At 39.4% G+C, this 18,816-nt stretch overlaps 1 protein-coding gene across 1 annotated transcript in view; it reads right to left on the reverse strand.

The window, feature by feature from the left end:
* The window catches only part of RNF145 (ring finger protein 145), a 48,037-nt gene that overhangs the window by 23,332 nt on the left and 5,889 nt on the right, over positions 1-18,816 (reverse strand). The window contains exons 2-3 of the mRNA XM_018073630.2: positions 15,339-15,552; positions 3,971-4,079 (exon numbers count right to left, since the gene is read on the reverse strand). Of these exons, the coding sequence (XP_017929119.1) occupies positions 3,971-4,079; positions 15,339-15,522 (293 nt within the window). The 5' untranslated portion in view covers positions 15,523-15,552. The remainder of the gene's footprint in view (positions 1-3,970; positions 4,080-15,338; positions 15,553-18,816) is intronic.

Consider the following 18,816-nt stretch of genomic DNA (forward strand, 5'->3'; position numbering starts at 1 on the left):
CAACTGCAGACACAATCTACAGTAGCCAAAACTGTAAGAGAAGGGGAATGGGGTATCTCTCCTATCGAAATTTAAAAAAGAAAATCTGGGAAAATGCAACTGATTTGGAAAGAGAATTCCAATTGTGGTGGTATCCAGCCAATTTCCCATATAACTGCAGCAGTAATTAGGCCACAGCTTTTGTCTCAACAATATGCAACACATCCATATTATACCACACACCCAATCCCTGCATTAGGATTGAATCACAATAGAACTGCACTCTATCCAGTAGAACAGAGAATATGGGCCCAACAAAACAGTATCAAATGGCAGACTGTCAGTGTTGATGCATGTGTTGTAGGAGAACAACAGGGAGTTATTTGTGAAAGCGAAACCATCAAAGCCCAAGACATTTGTTTTGACATGGAACAAAATGTCTGTCACTTGAAATACATTTTGAAGAAACCCCTGAAACTGTACTTGTATATGTTGGAAAAGGATTTGCTCCTGTAAGAGCTCTGCAGTCTTATGTTTGTAAATAACAGCACTTCAGGGACAAATAATCACTCAATTATTTCCAACTCTAATAACACAGTAGGATGCAATTTTAATTATTCAGCTCCTATTATTTCCTATCAATGGTTACAATGCAATTATGCATAAGCTGAAGATTTATTACTTGCCCCCATTGGAATGAATCCTTCATTGGTGAGGAAGTTCCTAAGCACAATGACCTGTATCAACTATTAGAAAGTGTATGAAACAATGGACAAAAAACTCTAATCACCATTCATTGTGATTCAGAAGAGATGCATCATGTCATGAAAAGAGGGAAGAAGGGAGAACACCAATGCTGGGAAACTCTCTTTGGGCAGTCACCAACAGCAACAGGAATCTATAATCAGATGCTCCATCTAGTAGTGACCTGGTTTGCTCTGATTATATTGTGCCTGTTGCTTCTAACAACATATGTGAGACTAAGGGTCATAGTTAAAGGCCCTGAAAGACTTCATAAGTTCCTTTTGACATTTTAGTAGGAATGCTTAACAAAAGCAATGGGAGGACTGTTGTAAATTAGGATTAGTTGGCTGAATTCTTTCAACTGTATTCTTTTGGATGAGCAGTTTTGCTCAGCATGAGTTAGCTAAAGTTGCTGGAGTCTTAGGCCACAAGCTGCAAACTCCCACCTACAAAAGTCAAATTTATCTTGAATTTCTGCTCACTTACACGAAGGGACGCCCTGAGACCACTGGGAACTGGAAGATAAGGAAGCCACAACTACCAGCAGAACCTGCAACCCAGCCAGATAAAAGCAGCTAACACCCACCTGGAGATAGAGTCCTACAGGGAACAAAAAGACCCAAACCAAAACCCACCACTGGGGCAAGAGGTGTGTGCAAAGCACATGAAGAATGTGTGAAGAAGGGGTGGATAGACTGTATAAGGGTATAAAGGCCCAGGGATTGGTGTGTTCTGGGTCCCTGGCTGGGGGCACCCAGCTCAAGCTGTTCCTATTGCTGTGTCACTGAATTATTAAACTAATTTTTCCTGGAATTGGAGACTCTGCTGTGGGAAACCTGGGGCAAAGAAATTTCTCTAACAAGGATTCTGGTTTTTTAAAGCTGATATCTCTTTCTTCCATAAACAGATGGTATGTTATTTCCACCCAAATTGCCAGGTTAACATGCTACATATACAAACCTAGCATCATCTCTGATGCTCCAAGTATTCACAAATACTAGCTAATCCATCTTTACACGTCAAGGTAATTCTCAGTTCTGCAGGCAAGGAAACAAACATTTAAGAAATGAAGTCACTTGTCAAGGTCACGTAGACCTGGAAGTCTGAAGTTAGAGTTTAACTATAAAATTCAGATGATCTTATTCCCAGACTTGCAGATGAACTACAAGCTATTTCTGGGGTGGAAAAAAAGCACTGAGAATTCTTTCAACAGCTCAGAATTTCCAGGACACTGCAGAGTCACAAGTGCCAGCTGATTCTGGTCTTGTTCTATAATTTGCACTAACCAGACTGGCCCCAGTATGAGACCTCTTCATCAGTCTTAAATAGCATCCCAACTGGTAGTGCATGCGAGCAAGTCCCTGCAAGTTTTCAGCTCTAAGCAGAACTGCCAACAAAAAACATGAAGGAACAGTTTGCACATGTAACTACTGCATGTTTGTTATGATCAGGCTGCTAAATAGAAACACCAGTTGGAATTGGATAGTTTTGGCAATAAAAGGACGGGCTCCACCAACAGATTTGTCTGTTACATTTTACTATTTTCAATACGAAAACTAATGGGATTCAAAAATTCTTTTGTAAAGCTATTGCAAGTGCCATTCCCCACATATGATTCTCTGATTATACAAAGGCTGCTGCAGAGAATCCCTGGCACTGTGCTTCCTTCCAAACCAAATCAGCCTGATGTCTAGGGAATGGGTAAGCTCACTCAAAAGTGTTAGCAACTACCTTTGCTTTGCAAAATACCACGGGAATACTGCTGGACTATTAATTAAATATATTTTTTGTGCCAGTTGATGCAAGATTTAATTAAAGTCTTTATTAACTCACTCCGGAAGCATCAAATAGAGAAAGCTTACTATGAACACACCGAACAGTCCAAGCAATAGTTATCAAACATGTTACAATGATGCCTGTGAAGTCCCAAACCTCACAAAGCAACAGAGATGAGAATTCCTATTACATAGAAACACAAACGAAAAGGATATTAAAAGCAAACACAGTGCTATCTATCCCTTCAAGTATCAACCAAATGCATATCATTTCCCTTTCTTATAAAACATTTAAAGATCCAGAGTGGCATATAATATACCTCTCTAGCTGTAAATATTCTGGACCAAAGCCCTGTGTCTGACGGGCATTTGTTACTAGCTTCATTTCTATTTCAACACAAGTTCTCAAATAATGTTTAGTTTGCTTTTTCTAATAAGTAAGCCTTCAACCCTATAAGAAACAGCCACAAACTCCATCTATAATAACTCAGGACTCCCCTGAGGATGATAAAAATCCCTCTTTCCTTCCTACTGAGGCAATAAGAGGCCATAATTCCTCTCTTGGACACTCATCGTTTCAGGAAATCATTAACTGTAACTCTGACAGCCACAACAGTGACAAGTCAAGTTGCCACAAAACCGTCATTAACAGTCCCCTGAACTGCAACATACGAAACAAGAGACATTCCAACAAATGCTTTGGAACAATAATTTTGATGTAGAAATAACAAAACTATCACTTCCCTTAAATCAATTGAAAGCACATTTTTAAATGTTTCCTATCGGCAGGCACCAAACTAAGTCAGGTTCAAGACTATATTTTCAAAACTTCCCCGATAAAGCCTTTAATGTGATGGCACTTCCTTTGGTTCCAATTAGACATCGTAAGAGTTTACATTGGCTTTCAACAGATCTAGCTGTGGTCAAAGAAAGATGGTTCACTTTGTCTTGTTTCATGCAGAGTTCCCCAGCCTCTCGCTCTGCATTTTACATCCCAAACACCTGTCTGTTAAAATATATTGCACAAAGACAAATTTAAGAATAAATCCCACTATTACACTGCTTTTACCATCTTCCAGATCCCTATTTGCTCTCCAGGTGCCAGGGAACTACAAGTAACATCCTGTCTGCTTTGTAAAACTCCCCAGTGCTGAAAGCATGTTAGCTGAGCCATTGAGAAACTCAGATTATTGCATCAGAGGCCACATTTAGTCTTGTGGTAAGTGCTTTCTTTCCTCAGATTAGTGGACATTATACTCAAAATTCCTGGTGTATTTTCAATGACTTAAAAGAACTACTTGACTGCATATTTAGTTCCACAAACTTTTCCAACACAAAGAACAACAAGATATATTTAGGCATTGGACACAGAAAAACGGCCTCCACAAAACCATTTATAGAAGATACTAACAAAATAAGTTAATTTTCTAATTCCCAAACCAAGCTAACAAAATGAATCCATTTAATCTTACCTGGAAATTTGGTGCCCAGCATAAAGCAGCAGTGCAGTCAAAAAGTACAGGTAAAGCTGAACCAGGTGTTGCCTTGGTAAAGTTAGCAACACAACACTTAAGATGTAACCTGCAACAAAAAGCAGACATTGATATTTCAAAAAATACTATCTAACCCCAATTTTCTTAAAATATGAACTAACGCTCAAAACTATTCAGATCTCTAACACCTTTGTTTTCATTTGGCTTAAATTTCACTTACCTACATTTTCCTCTCATCAAAACACAAAGCACACAAAATACCTTCCCCTTTTTCCTTCTTTCTCCATGACCAGAAACAGCTTTACCAGCTTCTGTAAGATCACATCTACATGTCAAGAAGGGGACTTGATCCACAGTATTTTAACATGACAATGAACATAACCTGTACAACAAAGAGAAAACAGGCCTAGGTCTCCACCTTCTTCCAAGTGAAAGCAACTTTCAGTGCAGCGGGGAAAAAAGCCTATCCAATCATAAAATTCAGTCCATTGATGTAAAATAACCTTTTCCTCAAACACAGGACACACAGAACACTTTTCCATGCTGATTAGCATGACACATTTTAATTCTTCCACTCTATGGCTTGCAGACTCTTTGCATGTCCATAATTTGAGATGGGGACACACGGCCTGTACCTCATACATCACTGCTGCATAAATCAAGGACAAGAATTGGCACAGGCTAGGATTTGTAGGCATTTATACCAGCAGTTCCTGCACTTCTTGTTAGCATTTAGTGAGACTGTGGAAAAACACATGATGTGGATACAGCTTTACTCTGACCATGGCTGCTCAGCAGACTCTCCAACAAGCAGCACACTGATTTTTTATCATGCCTGCTCTCATTTGGATACTCAAAGCAGTACTTTGAAGTCCACTTCCTAACTGGATGGTACATGTCCACACTCTTCTCTTTCCCAGACAGGCTGCAGGTCAAAACCCCAGCACATGGTGCCTTTACTAATCTTTATTTCCGAGCTCTCCATCACAATGCAGTGCCCTCATGCTGCGTCTGAAGGTCAGCTCAAGTGCCTGGCACTGAAATCCATTTAGGAAAACAACCCAGCAACAGCCAAGAACTCCCCTGAAGCTAAGAACAGAATGCTATAGAAGAACTCACTCTGACCCTTACAGCTACACTAGTCATGTTACATTTACAGTTTCATCCATCTATGCAGCAACATGAGGCACAGTCTTTTTTCCTGAATTAATTTATACCTTGAGCTTTTTAAATAATGCAACTCTAGATTAAGCACTCATGAGCAGTGACATAACCAGCTACTATAAAGTAGCTTGGGAACACAGCATGTTCGAATATTTGAAAAAGATACTATGTCAGAGTCAGTATTTATGCAGAAGTACTTGAAGGCTGCTTAGTACCTGCCATGTTCAATAAGCCACCTCTGTAAAATTCTACCAACAGTTTGGTCTTCAAAAAAGTATCTCGCAAGATGCTCCTAGAAAAGGCATCAGGCCCACAGGATGCCAAGAAGAGGTCAATTCAGGTAAGACAGATGACAGGAGTGACGATAAGACAGACAAAGCCTATTTACTTACCTTTTTTAAATACCAATATATAATTCATGTACTTAACATTAAAGATAATTTTTCGAGTACCTTCATGAAGTGGATATGACAAGTTGCACATTTGTCTGAGGATGTGCCTTTTCAAAAGCTGAAATAATTGATAGTTTCTTTTATTACAATGAATTATCATACAAGTCACTAGTTTCTGTACAGTATCACTTTGACCAGAGGGCTGGAGCACCTCTCCTTTGGAGACAGGCTGAGACAGCTGGAGCTGTTCAGCCTGGAGAACAGAAGACTCTGGGAAGGCCTCACTGTAGCCTTTCAGCATTTAAAGGGGGATTATAAGAAAGATGGGGACAGACTTTATAACAGTACCAGTAGTGATAAGACCAGGAGTATTGGTTCTAAACTAAAAAAGGGTCGATTTAGATGAGATACAAGAAAGAACTGAGTGTGGTGAAACACTGGAACAAGTTGACCAGAAAGGTTGTGGACGTCCCATGCCTAGAAATATTCAAGGTCAAGCTGGAGGGGTTCTGAGCAAGCTGATCAGCTGCAGATGTCCCTGCACTCATTGCAAGGGGGTTGGACCTTTAAAGGTCCCTCCCAACCCAAACCATTCTATGGTTGTATAATTTTTATTTTAAGCTTTTTTAAGGGGGCTTGAAATACAGCACTACAGGTTTCCTTCTAGCAACTGTTTTATACAGAGCAGATGTTCTACATCATCCATTTTCTTAGCAAACACCTGTATTTTATGGAATTCCCGTTCTTTGTTCAGCACTTTTCATCTACCAAATACACAAATGACAAGAGCAGGAACTCCTCAGCAGTCTCCATGAAGACATTTAACAAGCCTGCACCACACCACAGCCTCATGAGCTGGATCCAGGACCTCTCACACCATCCCCTGACATTCTTCCACCTCATCTCTGCTGCATTCACTCCCTTCCCTTGATTCCTTACTGAGGGACAATTCTCCTGCGAAACAACCCACAGCCATTTATCATTCCAGCACGTGAGTCAAATCTCTCTAAACCTTTCCTTCTCACTGTAGCCCATGACTCACCTTCAGGTGAAGAACTAAGTGGAGTTTATTATGCAGTCTTTTATTCTTCAATTATTCTATAAATAGTCTTAGAACACCTGTTTACTGTATCTGTATTTAAGCTCTGCCATTTTCTTTACCTTATTCTACCACATGAAAGTCTGCTTCTTGGCCACATGATGATGTATCTGAGTGATGGCAGGATCATTTCTGTAAGACATTTTAGAGGGCAGCAACTGCACTCTAACACAGACAAGTTAGATGAAAGGATTTTAGAGGTCACTGAAGTTCATTCGTCTCTACATGGTCACAACTTTAACCAAAATAGTTAGGATCCTTCAGGATAGACTGAAGGAGTAAAAAAAAAAAAAAAAGATAAAGTCTAAATACAAATCAGAAGATGAGAAGACGACAGTCACTGTGCCTTCTAACCAGCTTCCAGACAGCACAGATGCTCATAACACTGTGCAGGGAAGCAGCACAAGACAACCAAGGTTACTGCAGAAGCCTGAGCAATGAACTCCACCACTCACAAGTTTGGGCTGGAATTTAAATGTTCCCTTTGAAGCAGCCATTTGGTCTAATTGTTAGATTTTGAAGAGGGGGAGAGCAATAGACATTTGCAGTAGTCCCCATTCACTCTTATTTACAATTCCCTCCTGTGACTTGATAAGAGGGAGATTTCAACACACTTCATACTGCAATATTTGCATTTTTACTGCAGAGGCCCTATTCCCAAAGTGGTACCAACCTCATTTTTATCGACAACGCCTCTGCCAAAAAAAAGGCAAATAATTCATTACCAAACCATCTCATTGCAGAAGAAAAGGAAGACAAGCTGAAATTCAGTAATATTCTATTCCCTTTGTTCTCACCCAGACAAATGATGTAATTAGTATATGGCGTAAACAAGATTCCACTTAAAAAAAAAAAAAAAGGACCAGGAAATGAAATTTCTCACAGCAGCTTTCTCATCCACCTCCTCTGTCAGAAGAAATCCTGATGCTAAGAACGTATATCCCTTTGGAGAGAGTCCCCCCACACAAGGATTTACAGATTGAGAAACAGTCATTTTGCTGGGCAGCCTTTAGACATGGGTTAAAAGTAACTAAAGCTCACTTCCATCCAAAGCTTTCTGAGCTCTGTGTCTGCAGTGAGCACTCTGCTCCCTCGATTTAGGCTGTGCTATTTTTGCCCTTGGGACTTGGTGTATTGTCTCTTTTAACTCACCGAGTACATCTCTGCTTCAGGGTAAGCAGCAAGCTCAGAGAAGCAGAGTTCCTGCCTCAGTAAAGAAATGGGTTTAACACATGTTAAAAAAAGAGAAAAGACAAGACAGAATAATCTCTTTCCTGAATACAGTCATAGTGCCCTGGTGCCAGGCCACCAAGAAAGAGACTTACACCTTTAGGTTTCCAGCTCTAAGGAGCACTACAGAAGACATACTCAGCCAACCTTAAAAATACACAGATCTCCCACTCAGTTCCTATTCAGAAGCACGAGGACACAGAGAACTTCTACTGCCTCTTGTGAAAGATGGTGCAGATTTAGGCCCCACCAGAGAAAATAAACTGTGAAAATAATACTAAGCAGAAAAGCAAAGTTAAACCTTGCTGGACAAGAATGCATGCATTAACTGGCTCACAACCTCATTTACAACTTGTTGATTCAGCTCAATGAAAACCTCTGGCTGTGCAATGTTCATTGTTACTGTGAGCAGCAGCTCACACATTGCCTTTCAGCAATCTCCCTCCACTTGTGCACCACCAAGGTGTTTCCCAGCTTCTCTCACCTAAATTACCTCTTTGCCGACTCAGGAGTCTGAGGTTTATTGACTGCACACAGCAGAGGCTTCTGGAGCATGATCAAAGTCGCAACTCATCCTCTTTATTAAACACTTTAGTGCTCATTTGCATGATTACAGATCCCTTGCGTCCACTTCACATGATTACTCAAAAGTTTCCTGCACATTTAGTCTAAAAATGAGAACTTTGCACATCAAAGAGTTTATAACATTTCTTAATAAAACCACACCAACTCTTGCAGTGCCAGAAAGTAAGAGCACAATTAATTGGATTCTACTGGAAAAGAATTTGGGGGGCCCTAACTTCCCACTTGCTCATATCCAGTGAGGATAAAGGGTCCATCTCATCATGACTTGCACAGTCATGCTGCTGTGAAGCAGCGAATCTTGAGCCACAGACAGCACCACAACATCCATCTCTCCTGGCTCAACACAGGATCAGTGCACTGCTGAGTTAGTCACTTCATTTCGGCCAAATCCTTCACTGTCCCCATTTCAGTTTATTCAGATTGGCCACAACGTGAAAGTACCACGACACACTTCTGAAAGTGTGGAGCTGGCAGAAGTAATATAACAACAGCCAGCACCTTTATTTTCAGTGTGTCTAATTTTCAGGATAATCAATCACCAAACTGGTTACACCACAATTTACACAGAGATTTAATAAACTGTCAATGTCCACATCATCTGTCTCAAGAGTGGATGATGTTTAAAAGATACACTTTAGACCTTGGGGTAGTTAAATACATGATGCACAAGTTTCCAGGAAGATTCTGTGGCCCCTTCCCTGGAGACCCAAGCTCAAGCCCAGAAGGAACCCCAACAGCCACTTATTTTTAAATCACATAAAATGGGAGACAAAAAGCTCTTGTACAATTTGTATTAACCATCATTTGAAGGGTAACTCAGACTGGGGTCTTCTGAATTGACTGGGACAGCTGTGCTGTTCTTCTGAGAGGGAGAGTCGTTCATCTGCTCTGTTACAGAAGGCAACGTCCTATGGACTCTCTGCCACCACACAGAGACACCCCTCCTGCATCAGAGGGGACTCCAACACTTGGCTCATGCAAAATCTGCCTCTCAAATCAACCCAGAAGCCAAGCCATTGAGAGAGCACGACACAAAACCCCCTTGGGCTTGAGCAGCCACCAAAGCACCAGAAGTGCCACCACCAAGGGCAGCTTTCATCCAGTTTGTGTCACTACTGCTACCTGAGTGCCTGTTCCAGGCAGCCACACATGTTGCAGGCTTTAGGACGTATTGCATTTTTGGGGAGTGATGTTTTCGCTTGACAGTGCCAAGGCACACCTCTTCCTCACCCTCCCACTCAGCCAAAGCTCCTGAACAAATGTTATTCACTGCAATAAGTGCTCTACTTGAAACTAATGTGGCAAATACTTTGCCCTTCAGAAAATGACGGAAAATTAGTTCTAAACTGAGAAAGCACACAAGGAAATTAGTATTTATTCAGTCATGGCACAGTACAACTGTAAACAGAGATCAGAAATCCTGTTATCAACATCTGCACATCTCAGTGAAAATAATGCCAACAAAACAATTTACTCGTTACAGGGGTACTGCCAAAAACAGCTGTTTCTTGAATTTTTAAATGCATAGCAGATTGGGCACTCTAAGTATAAATAATCCAAGAACTGAGTTCCTTACAGAGATTTGCAGTATTGTCTGACCAAGTAAAATAGACTTTTGGTTCTAGTTCTGCCATATGATTCAGAGGCTGTTTCTATAAGACAACATAGCTAATGATTAGAGCTCTGGGACTAACAGCAAGCATGGAGATCTTCCAGGGAAGTGGAAAAGAACCCAGAAGTGGAACCATAAAAATATAAAAAGCCACAATGTATTCTAAATCACTAGGACAAACTGCCATGCTGTCATGAGGCTGGTACTCAGAGCCAAAATTTTAAGCATCTCCTTTCAAGAAGACTGCTAGTAGCTTCCTTTTATTTTAAATAAGAAGTTATGTGGGTTGCCAAAAAGAAATACCAGCTTTATATAGAAAAGTTACCTGAAAGTATACACATGCTGAGAAAGCTGCTTAGGAAAAGCCTACAGCACTAAGGGAACAGCACAGGAATAGGCAGCCTTGAGTTGGAAAATGAAAAAAGGATGTGTTGGATTTTGAGCACAGCACACTCTGCCTCTTTCTGTGTCCACCAACTGCAGCATGAACTGCATTTTATCCAAAAAGAAAATGAGAGGACATAAGTAATTATTTTAAGAAATGAAGACCAAGTCCACGTCATAAAATTGCATTTGGTTAAAAATAGCTACAGTTTAAAATAAAATAGTAACACTCAGAAAATAGTTCTACTACCCATTTATCTAAATGGTGTTGGCAGGAGAGAGACAGAAGACATGGGACAGCAAACCCAGAAATGCTGAACCTGAGCAGCACCTCATCTTTGTATGCATTAACTGCATTTACACATTTACTCATATCCTCTTCTCACGTTTTAGGAAATTTGTTTCTGTAATGAACCAGCTTCTTTCTTCTCACACTGAAGCTTCACTTGGCACCTCTTACTGTGTTTGTACCAAGGTACCATATCTTTCCTCTTAGAAGGGAACACAAGAAAGCAATGCAAACAAAAGATCTTCTACTTAAAGCACAAGAGCTTAAAGAACAGCGAGCAGACCAAAGTGTGCAGTCAGCAAACACCCAAGGCAGGAAGTTCAGGAGGTTTCTCCTCCCTCAAGCCCCTTGGTAAAGGCAGCATTCAGAACAAGGAGCTCACACCTAGCAAGTGATGTGACCAACAGATTAAGGTATTAACCACACAGTTCAAGAAACTGATTACAAACAGGGTTGTGACAGATGACACACCTTCCACCTATTCCAAATATTTAAATAGTTTCCTTACCATTTTTTCCCTGAGAGTTTTTTTTGCCACGACAAATACAGTTTGGGATAGAAAACTGCTCTATTTTTACTCTTAAGTAAGAAAAACCCTGTATTTAGTGCAATTCTGTGTCCCTAGCATGACAATGACATAAATTCCAAGTCTGACTAATTACAGGTTAAGCTCATGACTCTTCTTTTTCCATCCAGCTCAGAGTATTTACCAGTTAGCACAAACAGTATCGCTTTGCCCTTCACAGGAGGAAATTATGTGGTTTCAACTGTTTCCACTTTCTTCATAAAAGGAATAAAAAAAGAAGTATCTGTTTTCTCAGAGCTACTCTACAGCACAGAAGAAAACACAGAAGCAGTAAGTGTCAGTCTACCCTACATAGAGGTTTGAGATAAAAGCCATTTTTGTTAGCACAGATCTTTCATGAACAACAGGCTACTTTAAATTTATACAAAATTATTGCAACAAAATCTTAGTGAAGCCACATTATACCTACAACAGTTGTGGTCAAAAAAATTGGTTTGCTTTTTAAGTTTCTTTCCCCCCTTATCCATGTATGAGGTAACAGACAGAATATCAACTGTCAGAATTATATCTGGTTACACCACCCAACTGCACACGTTATCACACTCTACTCCTCAGCCTGTTTGGATGGGTTACCAAAACAACTAAATAGGATGACTTGGAGTACTTGGGAGAGAGTCCTGGGACTGTAGTGTCATTGACCAGACACTCCTGAACACTCCAGGAAGAACTACAGAATGCTCACAGATAATATTTGAAAATAAGGCAAATAATTCAGGTTTTTTTCAATAGTCTTAGAAGAAAAGAGAGAAATATATGTGCATGTACATATTTTATTGTATTTAAACAGGCCAGATTATAGAACCAAACCTTCCATGACACTCCTTTCAGAGGGCAAAAGAATTTTTCCTATTTTAAATATAATTTCTGATTGTATAGCACCCGTATGTGCACGTAAATTTTGGCTGCAATCCCATTTTAACCAATTCTTGCCTGTTTTTACAGATAGCCAGTAGAAATAGCAAACTAAAAGCAATTTCATTCAAAGCATCTCTAGTAATTTTAAATTAAGTTTTCAATATATCATCTGGCAAGTCTTCCGTAAGATGTACCAAAAATATTTCCAGAACCGGGTTTGATCAACCAAGTTTTAAGCTTGAGGCAACCCTGTGACCAACAAGCACAAATTTCCATGTACGTAGAACAAAAATTTTTCTGCCAGAGACATTCCAAAATTGTCATTTAAATAAGTTTGATATTTGTCTTTTTAAACAGACTTAAACCTAGGAAAGTTTTCACAAGTGAAAAACAATTTTAATGGTAATTCTATAAGGTAATTCATATGCAGGAAAACAGTATTATAAAATAAAACAACAGAACACAAACTTTATACACCAGTGCACATTGAAGACTAACGCAGGCCTTTCACACCTGCCTAAACAGTAACCACAGTGCCATCTGACAAAGTTCATAAGCAAAATTACTTTGCAATTAATCTTACATTCACCAATTCTAACCAGAACTTTATCTCTTCTGTTTGCATTGCTTTGCTTTATGCATCTGTAGTTACATTTCATGCAGCTGAACTTGCTGCTGAGCAGTTATCAGGACTGAATATTTTCCTCCACTAAAGCAGATAAGGGCTGTTTCATGGAAAGATATGAAAGGGAAAAGTTGTTTCAAAGAACAAATTGCATCCTACAGGCTTTTATTATACTCCCAGTAGTGTTAACTGGAATGTGAATAACACTGTAAAATACATCACTTCATTTAATGCATTAAAATGGAGAAGATACTCCTGTAACCCCCAGTTCTGAGCAAGCTTCCAACTCTGCCTCCTTAGTTCCAGGAAAAGGTTCACTATATCAAGATTGGTAGAGTTTATTAATTTTTATAGCTCTCTAATCAAATTGTTCCTTGTGCATCTGCTTGAGATAGATGCACCCAATTTCCTCAGCTGCTGGAAGGACTTCTACGAGACAGTATCTTACACTGCCTATATGGGAAATTCAGTGATTGTTTGATATTGCAAAGCTGCCACAGCTTTTGCTGATACTGTGTTTCCTAACTGCAGATATGAACAGAGGATTTTTTTCCTAAATAAAACAGATTAGCATGTTGAAACACATCGACAGTAAATTGTTATTTAAATTATACACTGGCAGTTAATTTTCCCCAACGTATCTTCAAAGAAGCTTAATTCCCCAAACTAGTGGAAAAGTACTTTGTTTTCCTTACAAATCGAATTTATATATTTTGATATGTCATTTTAATTAATGTTATACTGTAAACTGAAGCAACTAAATTTATATAAAATGTCATGTAGGCATGCAAATTGATTTAGCCCTGACTTGCCCTGACAAAGCTTATAAAAAAAAAAAACCCACCAACCAAGGGATTGAAACAAATCAATTTTATTTGAAAAGTACCAGCAAAGTTTTGTCACTAAAAGCTGTCTGAAAATCTTTTAAAACAGGCAACTCTTTTGACAATTTAGAAGCTCTTCTTGCTCAGCAACTACCAGGTAGAAAAGTACAGATACTCAGTATCATAAAAGCAAAAGTGAAAGAACTGCTGAGTGATTGTGCACCAGCATAAAAGCATTCCTCGTACGAGAAGCAAAATAAGAATCCACTGATTTAGTACTAAAATAGCATTTAGGTAAGAAATACTTTGGTAACAATACTCACACTCTCTGTAGCACTTTCTGTTGGTGTATCTCAACATACTTCAGTGAGGGCAAGATTATCAAATGACTATAAAGATGGGCTAAGTGACAGCTGGAAATTACCCACTGACATCTTGAAAACCTACTGCACAACTGCTGGTTCTGTATTAGAATCTGATCTGAGAAACTGATTCCTCAAAGGTACATGTGCTTATACAAATGCATGGGAAAGCCAGCTGTAGTTACATGTCACCTGGTCCTATGTCACATTCCAGCACCAAAGATGTCCTCTCCCACAGACACAGGAAAAGGGCACAGAACTGTGACACCAACTTTTAGCACTGCAAGTACATTGTAATCCCAGCACAAGTATAGTGCAGTCATAACAAAGAAAGCTGCACATATTTTTAATGCAGTAAATAATTTGCAGACATTTAATAGATTAAAAAAAAGAGAAGTCACATGCACAGCACTTGTGCAGTCAGGACTGAAATCAGGACACGCTACTTCAAAAACCCACAGTTCTCTAGCTACTTAACTAGAGTGTGTTTCCTTTAGCTGATTGCAGTGCACCTTTATCCTCCAAACTCATCTACAAGGAAGAAACACTGCAGAGTGGGAAGATTATATGCTATCCATTTCTCTCCAAGCCAGGCAGTGTTCAAGCAGATGCTCACTGACTATCAACCTCAACAGCCTGAATCCAATCTCTAATTAACCCCATGTGCAGATGAATCACATTCTCACCTGGAGAGCAGGTCCCAGAACATCAATCCTTTCATCTCCTAAAAACACACATTTAGCATTCCAGAGCTAGACTTTCAGGCCAAGGTTCAAACCTCAGCTGCCTGAGCTGAGTTAATAATTTTATCCATTTATCTGCAACACAAGGACTTGTTACCTACTTGAATCCACTCACAGCACACAGATGGCTCATAAGGTTGAAAACTGAAATGACAGATCTGTGCAGCAGATGAAAGCTAAATGTCTGGTGCTGTGGTTAGTCCAAACCAGGCCACCTTTTCCCTAGTCCCTTGTTTAATGCCAGTAATGTTATAATACTTCTTGTCTGCACAGCATGTCACAGCAGCTTCCTCATCAGTCAGACACAGGTCAAAGTCACCATGCTATTCTTTCAGGGCCTCAGCTGTGTTTCCAAACACCAGATTTACTCTACTTATGTGTCAAGGCTAAATAGCAGAGTTCAGTAGAAAACCCTGGACAGGATTTCTTTATTGCTAACATAAACTGTTCCTTAGGCAGAACTGTAATGAATATATTAGCATGTTATTCATTGTTATCAATACATTAGCATGCTATTACCAAATTCTTAAAATTCTTTTACTAAGGAAAAGGGTATTTAGTACAGTGGTGTCTTCTCTTTAATAGATGTATACTTACCCACATAATGCATATTAAGGGCCAAGTACTTGTACTGGAAGAGAGGGTTGTTGTGCAGGCTACTTCTTTGGATCTGCTGGAAGAATGAGCTGACATCCCATCTGTACAAGACATCCAACAGCATGATGCTCGGGACCCTCAGGGCCACGTTTAATACTGCCTCCAACTTCTCCTTTGCAGCCATTCTCCTCCCTTTCTGTGAATTGGCAGCAGACTGTAAATAGAACAAGAGAGAGAAGAGTAATCAGATCAATCCCACTGTACAAACAGCCATTAGGCTTTGTGATAGTATGAATGGGGCTTCCTGTGTGGCCACAAACGACTGAATGAATCAACTGAGTTAAACTCAAATCCAAACAGGACAGCTTCTATTTTTGCTATATAAAGGTCAATTTGCTAGCAGTTTTTCCACAGTGATACCATAAAATGGGGGAGAGGGCAGATTAATGACATGAAAGTGGTCCAAGGGTGTGCACTAAACAAACCTTCGTTCTTATTTGCACTAATGCAGCATCCAAGAGCTCAGCCAAAAGGCCCCAATGTACTCGATACTACATAAACATTATCATGATCAGCACTAAACTGCAAATACTCTGTAAGCTTTAGAAATCAAACACTAACAAAATTCAGACACTATGTCCATTTACTTTAGCACTATTTCTGTGCCTCTGAAATTAAAAAATCACTGATTAAAAGAGTCCTTAAAACATTTTAGATTCATTTCCTCAATGTAAATTGAAATAATTGTCCAATACCTCAGTTTTTAAAAAAATCATTTACAGCCTTCATTAACCTCTATCTGAGGGCTGTGTGTTTGGAGATTAGCACCAATAATGCAACTTTTCTACTCATTTTAATGTAATTCACCACAAGGAATCATACTGTATTCCTCTCACTCCCAAATACTAGAAGGTAATTTAATTTTGGAGTTTGCCATCAGATAAGATGGATGGTGCAAAACAATGAAGGGCACTTTTCTTTTTAAAACAGAAACAAATGCTAGTCCACAACAGCACCTAAAAGTCAACAAAAGAAGAGCAAAAGGATCCATTTCCACATCCTGTCACCTAAGACTAACAACAGTTCCTAAACAAAATATGCTGGTTTTACCATACACCACCTGCCCATCCCAGGAACATGATTCACCCCAGGCTGAGTTTGTGAGCACCAGTAACAGACACAATATTAGAGAAGCACAGCTGAAGTGTTCAAGGCCAAGGTGGGGATGACCCAGCAAGGTTTTATCCGCAAGAAGCCATTCAAAGGAAAATCACCTGCAGCACAATCAACACCCCGATGAGGTTCAGATTTTAAAAAAGGCTCCCAACCTCAATTATTAGGGGGCCAATTGGAAAAAAAGTGCATCCTGACCAAAGAAACAGAAAAATCTGCACTTGAACTGCACTTTAATTTAAATAAAGTTTTACAGGACTTTTTTCACATTGTCCCTGTGTAACCTATAAAAGTTTTTGCAGTTGTGCAAGTTTTACACCTCAACTCAACATGAAGTACAGCAAGAAGTGAAACCATGCAAATATACAGGAACAAAAAAACCAACCCCACTCACACACACACAATCCTCATGTGAGGTTTTATTTGTGTTATCATGTCCTAGGCACTACCACAAACTGCTTATGTGCACACATTCAGCCACATTCACACCTGTCAAGGCACGAGGACATAAAATTAATTCAGCTCAAGAAGTCAGGACAGATCAAAACTGAGATATGGCTCAATAAACCTCAGCTTGCAGGGCTGCTGTTGCCACTGTCTAGCCCTCAGTCTGACTTTTCAAGTTATGTAAATGCTGACACTTTTTACAGAGCTCTTGCAACAGCTCTACAAACCCCAAGGGCAGCACATCCTTCCCCTCACACAGGAAGCGTTTTCCCACTACATGGGGCACCCCACACACCACCAGCATTTCACAATGCTGCTCAAAACATGCTGAAAGGTTTGCCAGAAGACTACAAATATTTAGAATGAACAATCAAAACTATCACCCAAGCAGCTAACTCAGAATCCAAGCATTCAGCATTTCATGCCAATAAAAGATGGGAGTTTAAAGGGATGGTATTGTACAAACAAAATTGGGAGTTACACAGATTATATACAAAGAGTTACAAGAAATATCAGGGCACACAGCTTAAATAATTCATATGAGAATATTTTTAAATCTTGGAATTTTTCAGATTTTCTATTTTGCCAAGCCCGTAAATTTAATTAAAACTTTGCAATTAAGCTGTCTCCTGTTTTTTTGCTGGATTCCTTTTCCAAGTAGATCAGGACAAGGGTGGGCAGGGACTGACTGACAGGTTTTCACTCTGTGACAAAAATACCCATGTAAAGTGACAATAAATACCTGATTCCAAATGACATTCTCAAAACTGTCAAACCTTTTCCAGTCATCAACAACAACCAAACATGTAGGACAAGAAGGAAATTTTCACTTGAGTTTTCACTTTCCTAATTAATCTAAAACCAGAATCCCAAGGACAACTTCTCTTAATACTGAAAGTTAACCGAGGGTTAGCACGTTCAAATTAAGCTGAATAATTCTACCTCCAAAGCTCTTACACACAAACTCGGGGAACTAAAAAGTGCAACATTTACATTATCTAAGAAAACAACCTAAATTTCAAATGCTGTTAAAACAAAAGCAAAACAAACTTTGAAAACCACATCATGTCACAACGGATGGACTGTGAGGGGCAGCCACTGCAGCTCCACAGCATCTTCTGCCACTGACTGACAAACCATCCAATACTAATAAGAAACCCTTTAAAACGAACTCCACTAGAAATGCGGATGTGTTAAATAAAGCCTCAGTTGTAATGGCTGCCAAGTTCTAACAGAATGTAATACAGGCAAGCAACAACATCCATTGCTCTAAGCTCATTATATTGTAAAGAGCTCTCACAATACATTATTTTGATTGGTGTAAAAACAAACAAAAAAACCGACCAAACATTAAACCTCTAAAACCCTCAGATAAATGATGATGACATGAGTTGCTGGATGTTCAGAGGTTAAGAAAAGAAAAATAGGTCACTTGTTGTACAAAGACAAAAAATGGACTTGGAAGCAACTTGTGTTTCAAAATTTTTTTGCCATGATTTCAAACATCTCCTTGTTCCAAATCAGAAGAAAAAGAACAGTCTTACAAAAGATTGTCATGGTTTAACCCCAGCCAGCAGCTAATACCACACTGTCACTCACTCACCATCACCTCTCCCAGTGGGATGGAGAGGCTAATCAGGAAAAAGGGTAAAACCCTTGGATTGAGATGAGAACAGCATAATAATTAAAATAAAATAAAATAATGATGATGGTAACAACTGCAATGAAAGGGAGACAACAAACAAAAACAACCAACCAACCAACCACCAAAACAAACATAAACAAAACTAGATAAACAAACAAAAACACGACTAAAAAAGAGTGGAATAAAGCCCAAGAGAAACAAGTGATGCACAAT

This window comes from Manacus vitellinus, unplaced genomic scaffold (assembly GCF_001715985.3).
Source record: "Manacus vitellinus isolate BGI_N305 unplaced genomic scaffold, ASM171598v3 scaffold_25_pilon, whole genome shotgun sequence".
Lineage (NCBI taxonomy): Eukaryota > Metazoa > Chordata > Aves > Passeriformes > Pipridae > Manacus > Manacus vitellinus.